Source organism: Urocitellus parryii, chromosome 4, assembly GCF_045843805.1.
Source record: "Urocitellus parryii isolate mUroPar1 chromosome 4, mUroPar1.hap1, whole genome shotgun sequence".
In the NCBI taxonomy this organism is placed as follows: domain Eukaryota; kingdom Metazoa; phylum Chordata; class Mammalia; order Rodentia; family Sciuridae; genus Urocitellus; species Urocitellus parryii.
Window position 1 is genome coordinate 73,953,184 of NC_135534.1, and position 16,441 is coordinate 73,969,624.

The 16,441-nt window shown below is 34.0% G+C and overlaps 1 protein-coding gene across 11 annotated transcripts in view; it reads right to left on the reverse strand.

Annotated features, from left to right (window-relative positions):
• The window catches only part of Dlg2 (discs large MAGUK scaffold protein 2), a 2,013,368-nt gene that overhangs the window by 528,326 nt on the left and 1,468,601 nt on the right, over positions 1-16,441 (reverse strand). For all 11 annotated transcript variants that reach the window (XM_077797652.1, XM_026384678.2, XM_077797650.1 and 8 more), the window contains one exon: positions 8,647-8,816. In XM_077797652.1, coding sequence (XP_077653778.1) covers positions 8,647-8,816 — 170 coding nt within the window. The remainder of the gene's footprint in view (positions 1-8,646; positions 8,817-16,441) is intronic.

The window sequence follows — 16,441 nt, forward strand, 5'->3', positions numbered from 1 at the left end:
TATTAGCATGAGTTCTGGACCCACACACCAGTGATTTGCAACCTGTCTTGGTCACCATTCATGTTTTTTCATGCTTGTTATCAGCCTCCACAGATGCACACAGAATGAAAGTACCTTTAGGGCTTCTTAAAAGGATCAAAAAAGATAGACATATAAAGCACTTAGCCTGCTGCCTAACATATAGAAGTGCTTAATAAGGTTTGATTGTGATGCTGTTGCTGCTTTTTGTTTTTGATTATGCTTACGGAGGTACTAATTGTTTTCATGGTTGGCACCTCAATCAGATTTCCCTTTGCTCTGATATGGTACACAGCACTAGTTTGTCCTTCTCCTTTGTAACTATAATCATCTTGTTTTTCATTTGAATCATGGCAGAAGATATGGACTCTTTTTGTGTTCAAATCACTTTTCATGCCTGAGCAATGGCTGAGGAAGACGATGAAGAATAGCTCAGTAGAGGCTGTCAGCAAGTAGCCACTTTCCTTTTTTTTCATATTTTTAATTTTTATTTGTCACTATAGATAATGGTGTGATTCGTTGCTACATATTCACATAAGCACACAAGATAACCATATAATTTGATCAATTTAAGTGACTTCTGTCCTTGGAACACCCAAATTCTGCTGTCTCTTAAGCTTTTGCTCCTTTCCTATATTAAGTTCTCATCTGTTGGGTAATTTCTCTGATTCCTAGTGGCCCTGTAAAACCCTGATTTCCATTGGAGCATGTCAGTATTACTGCTCATTTTCCCTACCTCCCACTTTAGATTCTCCCCACAGCAAGTTTCAACTACTCTTTGAAACAAAGCTACTTTTTCATCAAAAACCTTTAAGTGTATTTTTCTCCCCATTTCGTGGAACCAGTGAGAAATCTCGGTGTTTCAATCACTAGTAGGGTTTCAGGAGGGGTCTGAGAGTGGGGAAGCTCCTCAACTTTTCCAAGACTCTCTCCTATTCTCTCTTTCTTTAATTAGTTTGTCAAATTTCATTAAGTTGTGTTTCATTACTTCTCTCATTATTGTTAACAAAATTTTATGTGGTGGTTGTTGTCAATTTCCTCTATATTTGTTCTTTTTATGAATTACTAGAGGGGAGAATTTCTGTTTGAAGATCAAACTCATCTGCTTTCATAACCTAATAATCAGTTTTTTAGTAGTATGTATGTTCTGCTTGGTCGAAAACTTACCCTATGGGCATTATTTTCATGTTTTATCTTTCTATTATTATTTTATCCAAACTTTCTTTATATCTGTGGGATTTACTTTTACATATGTTGTGCTGGGTAATATATGTACCTGCCAGATTACATCTTATTTATGAGAATCCTATTTATCAATATCAGGTCACCTGTAGATACAGATGAGAAAATGGTGGATAAAATTAAGAAATGGTTGAATAACTATTAAGAATGATATTGATAGATATAAATGCTAAGCCCAGTTCAACAATATTATGATCACTACAGATAAACATTAATTTATAAATTAGTATCAACTTTATAAATTGATACTAAATATCCATTATAGTAAAATATAATGTAATTGGTCTGATTGTCAATAGCTAATATGAAGTATTTACCTCTATTCTTGACATATACCAATAAAAAGATTCTAAGAACAAAGCCAACACATTTCTATATTACAAAAAACAATTAACAGAATATAGTGTAGCATTCACAGACAGAATTCACTTGCTGTGGTCTGTGCTTATAATCACATAAACAGATCTTTAGATCCCATTCTTTGTACTGTTATTTAGGCAGGATACTGCTAACCTTGAGAAAATTCACAGGACATAAGCAATAAATGAAAAGATCTTCAAATGATAATGTATCAAGAATGGCTCCTGAACTGGGGTGACTTGGTCTAAAGAACAGGCCTGGAAGAAGCAATGACAGTGACCTGTAAATGTCTAATGGCTCTCCTGTGAAGAATGTCCATTAGAGCTGAAAAGGGCAGAAATAAGACAAATGGGCAATCGCAGAGTATTTCTAGCTTCCAGCTCAATTTTAGGGGGAAAATATCTATTGATTAGAGCAGTTTCCCAAGTAAATAGCTATCATCAGTATTGTAAAGCAGTTTCTTCCCAGACTATTAAAGGAGAAGTTAAACGTGTTGATCAAGGTTACCTTGTAGAGGTCTATGCATGTGTTTATATGGTGGCACTGTAATTGTCTAATTATATGTATATTTTACACACTATATTGTGACTACCATTCCATGTGAGGGCAGCTTGTCTCTATTTGCAGCTTATAATCTGAATAGAAGTATGAAGGTAAACCGGACTAGACTGAACAAAGCACACACAGTCACAGACCTTCTTCATTCAGTATTATCAGACCCTGACTCACCTAGAAAAATGTACCTAGTTTGTTTCCTGTATCATTTTGACTCCTGTGTCCTCCAAATTGCTCTCTTTTCAGTGTTGACATATTAATCATGCCATTATTGTGCAAATTTTCAACTTTTAGTGGATTCTTGGTGGGTACTTGTAATTGGGCAACCCATGGCATAGTCTGTGTTTGAAAGATGCTTAAATTGGCTTTCTTTATGGATATTAAAATAGATTTTATCTTATCTTTCCATTAAATTTTCCATGTGAAATAAATTTTCAAGGTATCTAGCCACAATTGAATTATGTTCAGAGACAATGTCTGAGAAGTGTAAGATTTTTTTGATTGACAGTTTAATGACATTAGGAGTCATAGTCCATGAATAAAAAGTACTGCAAATTTTAATTTTATTGGACCTCGGTGTTCCATAGAAGGGAGGATTTAATGTACATTCGTCAATGATTTGGGGAACTAAGATGGATTTAGTTATGAAAGCATAATGAATTCATCATGAAGCCAGGACCAGTCAGCAGAGGAGGACTGCATTATTTCAGTCTAGATAGATGTCAGATACTTGGTAGAAAAGTCAAAACTTCCTTATTTATCCTCATTTCTTCGATTTAGCATTTAGAACTTTTTGAAATAGTGTTTCTGAAGTAAAATAGTTATTGAGTGAATAAATGATAATTTTCTGTACTGTTTGCTTTTTAAAAGGTAAACATGGAAGAAAATCATTTAAAATATATTGGGCACGATATCTGTATTTGTCATGGCCAATTAATACTTTGATAGAGGAAGGATTTAAACTTAGGTTCCAACTCCAAATCCAAAAGTCTTTCAACCATGTTGCTTTGTGGCTGACCAGAAACTGAAAAGAGTTACCTTTGTAATATTTACTATGTCAATAAATTTCCTTTTAAAACATTAATAAACAAGCTATCAAGGTAAAAATTCAGCTTGGTGAATATTGATAGCTACTCATAGGTTTTCTCTGTAAATAATAAAACTTTGAATTTAAAGAAAACTCAAACTATATCCAGTACAGTATATTTTTTTAAAATCTAAAGTTTTCATGATAAAAATAATTTAGTCTTTAAAAATATACACAGGAGTCACTAATCATAAATTCTGTTAAAAATGAACTAGCTTTAAATAGCAAATAAGTAAACAAACAAAAACTTGATGGCCATGTTAGTCCCATAAAGCAAATGAAAGGAGCAACACACTTAGCAAATGCAATCAAGTGATGTACTCTCCCATCCTGTGATAATGTAGAGAACAGTGGGCATTGCAGTGGCAATATTTGCATTTTTTTTCATGCATAAATCATTTGCTATAATATCTCAGGAGAGAGCTTGTTTATAGACATCATTATGAAGAGTGAACAAATATTGGCTTAGGAAACACCTCCAATCTACAAATACCTTGCATCCAGAAATAATCAGAAATTAACAATATGCATACATAACAAATTACACAGATATGTGCCAGAAAACAAAGTGAAGTCATCAGATACATTGTCCTTTATCTAATTAGAAAAAAAAATATTTGTTTTTTGGTGGAGAGAAAGTGGTAACTTAGCTCCAATTTATTTCCAAGAAGAATGTTTTCCTTGTTTAATACATAGAGTTTGGCATTTTATTTGATTCTGTATTATTTATCCCCATAAAAGGTTTCATTATATATGTCCTCAAGCAAATCCCCTTGTGTACCCAAGGGGACTATTTTGGTAATTCAAAAGGATTGAAAAAATTTTAGCACTGAAAGGAAAATTTAGTGCTTTGAGACCCCATACCAAACAGTTAAATTGGCTACTGTGTTTACCAAGGGTCAAATCATTGTTCAGAATGGTCTTCATCACAAACAGGTCCACCTACCAGTGGGAACTTGGAGTCCAGGATATGGGCCTGAATAAAAAGTAAACTGCTCTTTGCATTCAGAAGCAGATCTGCACATGTATTAAAAAATGAATACACATTATAATTTACCACATGGCAAGAGACTGGGGGAATATATGGTATCCTTCCATGTAGCTATTTGTTGGGTTCCAGTAATGGAACTTGCTGTTTAATCTTTGTGTTTATTTTCTACCAATGGTAAGGTAAACTGCTTGGTCATGAACAACTAAATTATGGACAAATAAAATATTTGATGACCTAAATACCCCATATTATAGGAAAGCTGTCCATTATGGTGGTTGGGGTGTGTGGATTTCAGTGCAGGCAGTCCCTGTACTAAGTATAAGGACAGTGTATTTAATTTTCATTTACAATGCTAGTTTATTCAATATTCACTGAACTCTTTGCTCACTACAGGAAGCTATAGAACTTATTTATACACTAAAAGTCAAATTATAGAATAATAGATGGGCCAAATGACCAGTTTCTGAAATCTTTACATGAATTTTTAGACCATAGGAACGAACAGTTTGATATATGTTTAATTATACAGCTCCTTAGAAGTTATGACTTACAATGTCCTTGGAAAAGTCACTAGAAATCTTTTATTGTAAATCTATTTCCTAGGAACCCACAAACATACTTCAAATTTTCCTACTTTATTTGATTTTCAGTTGCTTGGCAAACCTAAATGGATTTGCTTATCGATGCTTTGTACATATGATTATCCTTTTTTCTCACTTCTCACTTCTGACTGCCCCCACACAGATACCCCAGCTTCTTTCAATGACCAAATCTCTGTTAGTTTAGGGAAATTCTTACATCTTGTTAAGATACTCTATATCATATTTGCATATTACCCAAATACTCATTATTGTAATGCATAGCTATAAATCACCAAACAGGTAGTTCTATCTGAATATTGGAAGATTAACACTGCTATAAAAGCAGAATCACAAATATCAAAGGTTATCTCAGAATTATCAATCTGTGCAATGGACAGAAGGAATAAAACATAGGATTGAATTATAAAAATATAAAATTTAATTTATATAATGATTTAATTACTGTTTCAAAGAATCCTATAACATTTACTTACAGAAAAGGAAGGAATAACACTCTTTACCTTTTGTGTGCACAGATAAAAACAATCTGCCAATTGAAAATAGTTTGGATATGAAGAAAGTCTATAAAATGGATTAACTGAATGTTTATAACTGTTCAAAATAACTAAAGTGGACATATTTATGATTTTCTAATATCAAACATTATTGATAGGAGAAAGTCAATTATTCAGGTATCTCCTCAGTTCAGATACTTGACAAAATATAGGGGAGGGGAACCACTCTGTGAATTTGACAGGTTTTTCAGCTTCCCCACTTCTCTTACTTGAGATCTCCTTTTCATATGCACCCCATTCTTCCAACATGTACAAAAGCAAATGCTTAGTCATTCCTCCATAATTATTTCTTCATTATCTCAACCTTCTCACAGATTGCACCCCAACTAGAAAGCTGGGCCTCATCCTTGACACACCCCTGTCCAGTTTCTTAATAAGTGGCATCAATTGTATTTCCAGCAAAAAGAACAAATCCTTTCTCCTTTTCTGCCTCTTCAAAGTAACCCCTAACAGATCTCTTCTTTTGCATTAGAACTTTTTGAGGAGACTCCAGCTGATTCATCTTCATCCTCCACAATGCACATGGCTCTTCACGGTATAAGTGAAACATTGATAGAACTTTCTTTCAAATGTACCATAAGTCAAAAATAATTATAAGTTGCTAAATGAAGTTAAGATAGCAAGATATTAGATGTAGAATAAGATCAAATTTAATTATTTCATTTATGCTGATTCTGCACTTCCTGTGTTTAAGGCACTGGAAGAGGCATTAGTTATTCAAACAATGATTAGAATAGTTAATTTTCTTGTAAACCAACAAGTTTTATATAGAGAAATCAATTCCAAATCAATGACCTCTGCATAACAACTGCACAAGAAGTGTAACTAACTCAGCATAATTCCAACAGGCCTAATGGGGATTTGGCAGGATCTGGCTTTCACGATGCAAAGTTCTTTCCAGTATTATCCCTGTTTTCCTTAGCTTATTACACCAGATCATGTATGATTCCCCTCTCCTACAGGTTGTGTAATTTTGGTGGATTATTGCCTAAGTATACCTGGTTGATTCATGCATATTTCTAAAGCTTCTCCCCACCCCCACTGCCCCATGTTGCAAAGCAATTCCTGCCCCACTCTAGGCTCAAAGAAGAAAAGAGTTCAGAATTAAGTAAAACAGCTGGAGGGTTGCCCAAGTGCCAAAAATAAGGGTTCAAAAGTGTGTTCCTGTTAAATTAAGAAGTTTTGGTTTATCAATTCTCTATATAGCTTTTAAGTGTTCTGCTGAGCAGCTGGAGGTCATCAAGTGACCTGGAAAGTTGGAAGCTTGTGAGTGATCTGTAATATTTTGCTGGGTGCTTAAAATCAGTATTTACCTTAGGGTTGTGCTGAATAATTGTTAATAACCGAATTATAGAAATAGCTACATATTATTTAAATGTAGTTTCAATAGAAATAATATGCATGCCTACTTTGTTTAAATTTCAGGTGCACTGCCAATACAATTTTAGTAAATAGGTAGAGTAGAAGATAGTCTTTCTTCCATACCACTAAAGAGTATAGTAAGAAAATGCTCTATTTTTTTTCTTTTCTTGAAATTTAAGTCTGTGATCTTAATACACTGGAATTTAACCCATGAGAGATCTTTCAGTATTTTCCTTATATTACCAAACGATTGTTATAGAAGCAAAAATCATACAGTAAACTATACTAAAAATAACATGTTTACCATAGTAATATTTATTGGGCAGTTATTTTATGTAAGGCTTTATTCTAAATATTTAATGCAAATTGACTCCAATTCTCACAACTTCTCTAAGAACAAGTACTATTTTTATTTGCTTTTTGTACATAAGAAAATGGCAAAGAAAAGTTAATCATTTTACCCAGTCTCTCAGGTGGTGAGCTGCAGAGCCAGGGTTCCAATCTAGACTTTTGGGGTCTAAAGTCTGAATTCTTCATCAGGCTTGACTGGCTTATTATGTATCCACTATTAGTTAAATGCTTAATTCTCAGAAAGCTTATGAGGTTGATATACCATTATGATCTCCATTTAATAATAAAGGGGGTGGCCTAATCAAGGTGGCTCCACCAGTAACTGGCTGAATCAGGCTATTAAACTCAGTTCTGACTCTTAGGCCTGAGATATTAAAGACTACCTACTACTGTCTCCCAGAGGAAATTGCATGCTTATTTTTTCAATCACATTTAGTATTACAATTGAAATAGATTTTAAAGGAAAGTGAAATGGTTCACTCAAAGAGTATAGTGATTAATCTAATCATCACCTAAAAATATTTAAATACTGTAAAGCTAAATAATAGATTTTTCTAAAATATTTGAATACTACTAAACTAATATTAAATGTTATCATTTTAAGGAATAGTGTTCAAAGGATTATTCTTAAAAGTTGGTATGAATTATCCCATGTCCCCTCCCTTCTCCTCAAACCCCTCTGCCCTATCTAGAGTGTGCATGTCTGAAGACAGAAACTGGTGTGAATATACCATGTATACAACCAGGGATATGAAAAATTGTGCTCTATATATGTAATAATAATTGTAATGCATTCTACTGTCATATAGAAATAAAAAAAATTTACATTAAAAAAAGTTGATATGAAGATTCATCTTATGGTCTATGTGGTTCTTCAGAGTAACCATAGTGACATTAGAGATCTGAGACACTTCAAAAAATTAAAGTTTATTTTAGTTATTCCAAGTATAAAATACTATGTAATACTTTTTGGGCATAATGCATAAGAATATCACAAAAATAAAGCAAATCATAAAGTATTATAATTGTTATCATTGTTATGTCAGTATAGATTACTACATTACTATTTTTCCAAATGAGAGGATTTATCACTTATATCTGAAAAATTAACATGCATTAAAAATTTTTCAAAAAATGTAATGGTTGTTGCTGTTTATTATTACTAAGGGCATTCCTACATAAGTCTGTCATTTCCTTATCTGAGGTCATATTAAGAGTTTTGGTTTCTTAGGCTGGGAACATTGATTATTGGTAGAGTATTGCCTCACATGCATAAAGTGTTGAGTTTGATCCCCAGTGCCACAAAAAAGAAAGAAAGAAAGAAAGAAAGGGAGAAAGAAAGAAATAAAGAAGATTTTTTTCTTTCCTCTCTATAAAAACTATTACTGCAGAATTTAAAATCTTTTGGTAAACAATGAATGTCAGAATACAAGAAGGTATGTTGTAGGTGGGTTGTGGTACAAACTCTAGCCAAATGGTTTTTGCTATTCATGTCTAATCATGAGTCATTTATTTTTTTATTACCTTTAGGCCCTTTGAACAGCTTGATTTCCACAACGGTCTCTAAAATGGGTCGTCTTCTACGCACATACAACCGGACAATAGACCCTGCTTCTTTGAGAGCTTCCACCGCTTTACTGTGGGAAACCTCTGACACGTCCACTTCATTCACCCGCAAGATACAATCATTGACCCTGAAAGGAAGAAAAGGAGCCAAGATTCAGTAGTGCTGGGAGGATTTCAAAAATAATATTTTTATTTTTCTGACTTTCTACTTTCATAATAATGGGAAGTAAAAAGTATAAGAAATTGTTAAATGTTCAAATTTGAAAGGATATTTAAACTACAAGAAATCAAGAAAACCTTAAGCTCTCTTTGCCTTCCCAGCCTTTCCCACACTGAGCACACTACTAGTCAGTTTCCATCCTGAACATCAATTCATGCTGACTCAGGCTGCAGCTAATAGTTAGGACATGTATTTTAAGATATCTGTCAATTACATCATTGTTTTGATTGGTTTTAAACTAGTTTGGTTGAAGGTTATGATTTGAGTGGTTCTCAGGACTTATAACTATGGACTACATAGACATAACAAATGTAACTTTATACATTAAATTTTCTAAAATTCTTAATTTGCTAATTGTAAAAGTAATATCCAATCATTTTAGAAAATCTGAAAAATACAAAATGTTAGAAAGATGAAAATTATATATGACTTAATCATCTAAAATAAACTTGCTAACTTTCTGGCAAATTATCTTCAAATACTTTTTCATCAAATTCATCTCACAACATTATAAATATTAAAATTCAGATTTAATGAAGTTTGAAGAGATTTGCAATCTTGTTCAAAGTACTTACTTTGAAAACTAAGAACTATGGCGAGTTCTATGTCAGACTTTCATTTTTTTTCATTTTCACAATTAGAGGAATAATTGGACTTTTCCATAAACATTTCTGGGTAGTTTACAGTTATGTGGCATAGTCTTCAAATGCTTTTATTTTCACAATAACAATTAGTGATAGCATTAATAGTGGTTAAGAGCATGGGGCTTGATGCTAAAGATGTCATCACTCTATATCCATTCTAGAATTCCCCAACTCAGATCAGCATGTTGCTCAGAGTCAGGGACAAGGGCTACCCATGCCTGAGTTCTCTTTCCCGCCATCACCACACATTCAGCTGCACCTGCTCAGTGTATCTTTAGTTCATTCAGGTTTCTTCACCTTTACTGGTGCCAACTTCATCTCTCACCTGAACTTTCACAACCACCTGCCTCATCTCCTTGAATCCTCACCTGTCACCTTTTAATTTATTCTCTACATAGTAGCCAGGGTAAAGTGAACATGGTTGATTGCTTATGTAACTTCCATTTCCAACTTCCTCTTTCCAGAGTCCAGTTTTGCTTAGGAGATCTATTATGAGCAAATATTAATTGAATTAATATATAATAGGTTTCAATTCAATCCTTGGGTCCTCTATTTCCTTAATTTTTATCTATGGAAAGTTGTCTTAGCCTCTCTTAAGTGTCCATATTCTCATCTTTAAATTGGATATAATAGCAATATATAGTACAAAGGCTTTAGGGGAAGATTAAAATAGATAATGTTCACATGAGCCCTTACAAAGTGCCCAATATGTTCCTGATTAATAGTTGTTATTGATAATGGTGTAATATTCATTGATTTCTAATGTACCTAACTACTGGATTCTTTCTGTAACCTTGTGGAATAAGACTTATTATTTACATTAGAGAAATGAGAGAAGTAGTTCCAACTGGTTCAGTCTTTTGTTTAAAGCTGTCAGCAATTTGGGTGGACACTGGATTTGATCTCAGGTCTTCTTCTCTTCAAAATGTAGGCAATTTCCTCTTAGGACCACATATATCTAATGTGATCAATAATTTCATATATGTTTTCACAGTATTTCAAACTTTTAGGCGCAGAGAAGAGATATTATACAAAAAGTATGGGTAGAACTTTCCTGTCTTTGTTTTGTACACAATTTTTCAATGATTGCTTGAGGAGGTGAGCTATAGGAACCCTTGCCTCAGTGAGAACACAGAGCAGCCTCAAAATCCTGAGATGGGACATTTTACAGAGATTCAGTGATATCACTCATCATAACAGATGGTATAGCTTTAATAGATTTACACATACATTTCCTCTCTGACTGACAAAAAAAAAAAATCCAGAAAACTACCAATTAAAATAGTTTTGAGAACGTAGGCAGCATGGGTGCCAGCCTCCCTGCAGCAGCTGGTCCTTTGAGAATGGGTAATTTTGCCATCTCATGATAATGCAAAAACATTATGTTTACCATCACCCCATGCTCAGAATACTAATCATATCTTAAAACATTGATTTTCACAAAAGGGAGTAGCTGAATTAGAAAAAATTCTGGAGGCTATATCTATTAAACTACTATTTTTTTCCTCTTGCATACAGTGGGATCCTTAATTGTCAATTACGAGTGTGAGGAAAACAGAGCCCAGAACACATGGTTGTTCCTGAATATGTAGATGAAGTAGGCAGATTCAGTGCAGCACACAGAGCACAGGATGATGAGCTGTCAGGAGGTCTGGATCTGAGCCCCAGCTCTGTATCAACTCTATGATCATGGTCAAGTTACTTTGTCTCTTTGAACTTTAGCTTTCCATGCAAAGAAAGGAAGCATGTCCAGGGGTGGGGAAAGGAGTAACCAGGAAACTAAAGTGTACAGGTATACATATAAATGGCAAGATGCCACAGCTATGAAAGTTTTTGCTCTTGACAGGTAGGTCAAAGATATGCTCAGGAAGAGAGAACAGGACAGAAATTTAAATATTTTTGGATACCTACTATGTGATATATTAGTATAATCACTGCATTTATTTATTTTCATTTCAATTTATAAAGATTTGATCCCCATTTTATAAATAGTAGAATTTTACTGACAAGGTCACAGTGCTGATGGGGACAACAAGAAGGTTTTAACCTGGTTTTGTCTTTTTCAAAAGTATATCCTGATACAAAGGTACTCTGAGTTGATCATGTTAAGTTAAAAAAAAATAAATGATGAGGAGGAGTTTACATTCAAATTCTCAAAAGAAGCAGAGAATGTCAAGCCAAACCAGGACACTCAACTTCCTCCCAGTTCACTTGAAATAGAATTTGTCTAGAGGGTCACAGCTATTTAAAATTAATCTGCTTCCTTTACCAATAGATAACCTTTTCAGTGAAGTTAGCACCCTGTATTCATTTTGAAACATAAAAGTGTATCAGCTTTAAATGTAAGGAATACTTTGTCCCAGAACAAAGTACAGCATTTATAGTGTTTCAGAGCCACTGTATTAGAAATCATTTGCATACAGACTTCCTCCCCACTCCACCAATGTAATTAAGCTGATGCTTTCACTCTTCCCATTCTTTCTGTTCAGACATAAGCCTACAACATTCATTTGTGGAAATTTTCATCTTGTGGACCAGAAGTGTGTGCAAGATTGAAAAAATAATTTTAATCTTCTCCTAGGATTTCCTTTAGAAATTCTGGTACATTTCCTTGAATAAAATATTTTAGAAACAAAAAGGACATTTCATCATCAGAAATATTCACAGAATCACATTTAATTTTTTACTTAACAATTAAGTATTCTCTAATATGATGTAGCATTGCTGAAAAATCAAGTGATAATGAATTATTTGTTCCACTTTGAGGATATAATTTAAAATAGCATGAAAGATATACTTTTTTCCAAGGTACCAAAATAGGTTTTGCTGGTGAAATAAGATTTCTGGTTTTATGCATTTTAAGGGTATTAATTAATTCAAAATGATCTACAAATAATTGTGCTAGAAATTAAAATTTCACTATGTGTAAGTAGTACAGAAGGAAGAAAAGAAAAAGATGTAGGTGTTTTAAAAAGCACATTTCTTTTACATTTCTTCCAAATGTTCAGTAAGAGACATACATCACAAAGAAACCTTAAGAACATGGACCTGGGAGCCTTCTCCCTACCCAAATATATCTGGTAATTCATCCCAGCTCTAAAACTTAGGAGCTGTGCAATTTAGGAAAGTCACTTGACATCTCAAAGCTTCAGTTTCTCCATCAAAAAATAGGGATAGTAAGACTGCTGAATGCCTTAAATGAGATAAGGCAACTGAACTACTTAGCTAAGTGCCTGACAAACAGTAAATATCAATTAATGTTTGTTATTGTTATGCAAAAAAGAGACACAAGACATTTGCATAGGAGAGCATGCAAAGAGACCCAGTAGAGGAAAAATATAGTAAAAAGAGGAGAGAGCTAAAATCCAGATGCTGAAAGGAGTTAATAAATTTTGTTTACAAAAGGCAGGAAGAGGTGAGATGAATGGTATTTTCAGAAAGAAAAATGTAAAATTAGGGCATTTAGTAAGTCTTGCTTGATGAAGCATAATGGAATTTCTCTTTAACATTACATTTGTCTGCCCACAAGAGAATTTCAGTTACAAATTAGCTTTACAGCAGCCTTGGTGAGCTCTTCTCAAGATCAGCACACTTGGCAGAATTCCTACCAACTCATGCCTACTCCGTCCTTGCCCCACTCCCCACTACACCTAACTATGTTCAGACTCTCTCACTATTTAATTCAAAAGGAGGTATTAGGCCACAGGGTCTGAGAGTTAACTTTGCATCAACTATTATTATTTAGGGATGTCCTCTAATGGCTTATCCTTTATTGTTTCTATTCCATATAATTCCTTTTTTTTTTCCCAAATAGATGGATAAATTACAGATCAAAGAACCACGTAATGGAGAAACCTGATAAATGTTCAAGGTGTTAGATGAAATATGATAATGCATGATCAAACAGAAAAACACACAAGCTGGGGAATTATACTGCATCCATGTACAGACAACAATCAATCACTTTTCAAGAATCAGAATCTGTTTAAAAGCAATAACTTTACAGATTCTACGTGAATTATAATGAAACCAGAAACATTTTGAAAGTTAAGATGTCAAAAAATCTTATTTTTTATTTTATTCCTAGAGTTCCTGAAGATAGGTAGATAGATTGAGAACAAATAACAGAAGCTAAGACTTTAAGACAGAAAGACAGAAGATCACATTCACATTCAAGCAGAGGTGAACTTGAATGGTCCTGCTCATCATGACCTATTATAAATACACTAAATTATGTCTTTCTGCTCTCTTTCTCTGTCTTCCTTTCATAAAGCACATGTAAGTATTCCTGGGGATCTTTAAAGTCCATCCACAAGTTAAGGTTCTTCCTTGTTGAAACTTGTCCCTTATTTCACTGACCTCACTAAGGGCTATTAGTATATTAAAACTGAAAATTAAAGGATGGAAATCAGCACAAGTCAATAGTTTTCCAGGACAGGAAGAAGACTAATGTTTTGGAAGCATATGATATGTGCCAATTATATTACATTACTCTAGGCCTTTTCCAAGCAAACATCCACATCATTTCAGAAGGACTGACAAGTTCATAGAACTTACCCTGGATCATGTGGCAAGTTTGGCCAGTCCTTGTTTTGGGCAATGTGGAACTGAACTCATGAAATTCAGAGATTTTGTATGAACACAAAAAATAGAAATTTGAGAGCTGAATATGTGACATATTTTTTTTTCCTATGTTGATTGTGAAATGTCAAAAACCTCTCTGCAAGAATACCAGAACAAAGTAGAAATACGAGAAGAAGCCAGGACTGCAGATAAAGGCCAGGGTCCTTCCAGATGCCCCAAGATGCCTCAATGCGTGGCTGCTCTTCCCAGGATTAGTTGTCCATGGATCTTTGAATTTGAGAAGACACTCAACTCCAACTGTTACAATTAATCCCCCCTTTGGATCAAATAAACTTAGATGTATCTTTGCTACTTGCTAACAAATAATTTTCACTGATATAGGGAGACTTTATAACCAACACTTTAATTGTATTATCTTCTTTAGCTCATTCTTATTTTCCTTTAATTACTTCAAGTTTACTTCTGGAAAAGTCATCTCCTCCACAGTTAGTTGGTCCAGTTAGTGTAAAATATTAATACACTTACCAAAGTAAGCTAATAAAAATATAAGACAGTGAAATTTTAATCTCACATAAGAAATGTTATTCAGTTTAAATATGTTCTTAGTATAAGAATATTATACACCATGTTTGAGATATACTTACATTAAATATTATTTTTGTTTATCTAAAATTCAAATTTAAGTGTATCATATTTATAAAAACACTTATCATACTATATTGTGATCTCAGATTTATTCAAGACATAATGCCTAGTCTTGAATAAAGCACATAGTGAGAGGTGTACATATTGTGTAGTGTGTGTATATATTCTTTAATCTAAACAGAAATAGCAAAATGAATATATCACTGCCTAAATTTTATAGCAGAAACTAAATTTACCTAATTAAAGTTACCTAGAGGTTTATAATATCAATAGGGAATATCTAGATAATTTCAAAGCTTATGCATTGCACCATCCATACCTCTCAGAGTTGTTAAAAATAATGTCACTTATTTAAAGATGAATTCTAGTTTCCCATCACTGGGGTCAAGGAACTACTGAAAAGCAGTATAGACAGGCCAAAAACCAAAGTCTAGATCCATCCTCTCAAATTCTGGACTGCATGAGCATCACCTGGAGGGTTTGTTAGACCACAGATCACTGGATTCGATTCCTAGATGTTTTGTTTTTGTGTTGCTTTTCTTTTCTTCTCTGTCCCCCACTTTTTTGTGTTGAGGATTGAGCCTTGCACATGCTAAGCATGCACTCTACCACTGAGTTACATATTTTTCCTGTCCCCATTGAATTTCAGATTCAGTAGATTTGGAATAGGAGAAAAGATTCAAATTTCTAAGTTCTAGGTTATCCTGGTAATGCTGGATGGGGCCATATCCTGAAAACCACTGCTGTAGGTTTGGAAGGGGTATTCTATTTGGCTCATATGTAGTTCATTCTAAATTGACAGAATTCTCAACCTTAAGTAGACAAACTGATCATGAGAAAAAAAAATCTACATTCTATAAAACTAACCCCTTCAATGTTAATCTTTTCCTTATTTGGAACAAAGTCTTAAAGGTAACCTAGACCAAGAGAGAACTCTGTGAGCCTTTACCCGTAAAAAACATTTTCCAGCTTGCATTTTATATCTGAGATTCTTTTCCTGACTCCTTTCCTTTGGCAAAGACCAACTGATAGCCACTTCATCCTACATTTTAAAAAATATAGTACGACTTCTCTCGTCTCTAATTCTTGTTGGAAGTAACTTAGGTTTATGATCCATAGAAGCCATCTTCCACAGTGAACGTACTGTTTTTCTCTATTTGCCACTTCATTTCCCTTATATAAAATGCTCGCAGAATTCTCTGCAGCTGTCATCTGGGAAACATCACAGTTTTCCACAATGGGGGCAGAAATTGCTATTTCAGCATCAGTGATTGGTCTTTTGGCATTTTCCTGGAGAAGCAGAGAGGCCAGTAACAAATCTCAAGCCAGGCAACCTAATGGCTGTAATGAGGAAAATAGACATTGAATGGGAATTTCAAAGGGAGAGAATCATAGGACTGGACATTACTAATTCCTCTCAATCTGACACTCTGTCCACAGACAGGACTGCATGTCAACTTTCATCCACCAGGTACTCCCCCTGCCCCTGGATTCAACTACTGCAGTAGTTGCCTAGATGTTTTTTCTGATGCCAGGTGAATGGGTCCCTCTCTATTTCATTCTGACACACAAAACCATGTTCGCCTTTCTAAAGCAGTTCTTTTATTGTTTAATTTCCCCTCAAAACTCATCAAGAATTACTTACAATATATGAAATAAA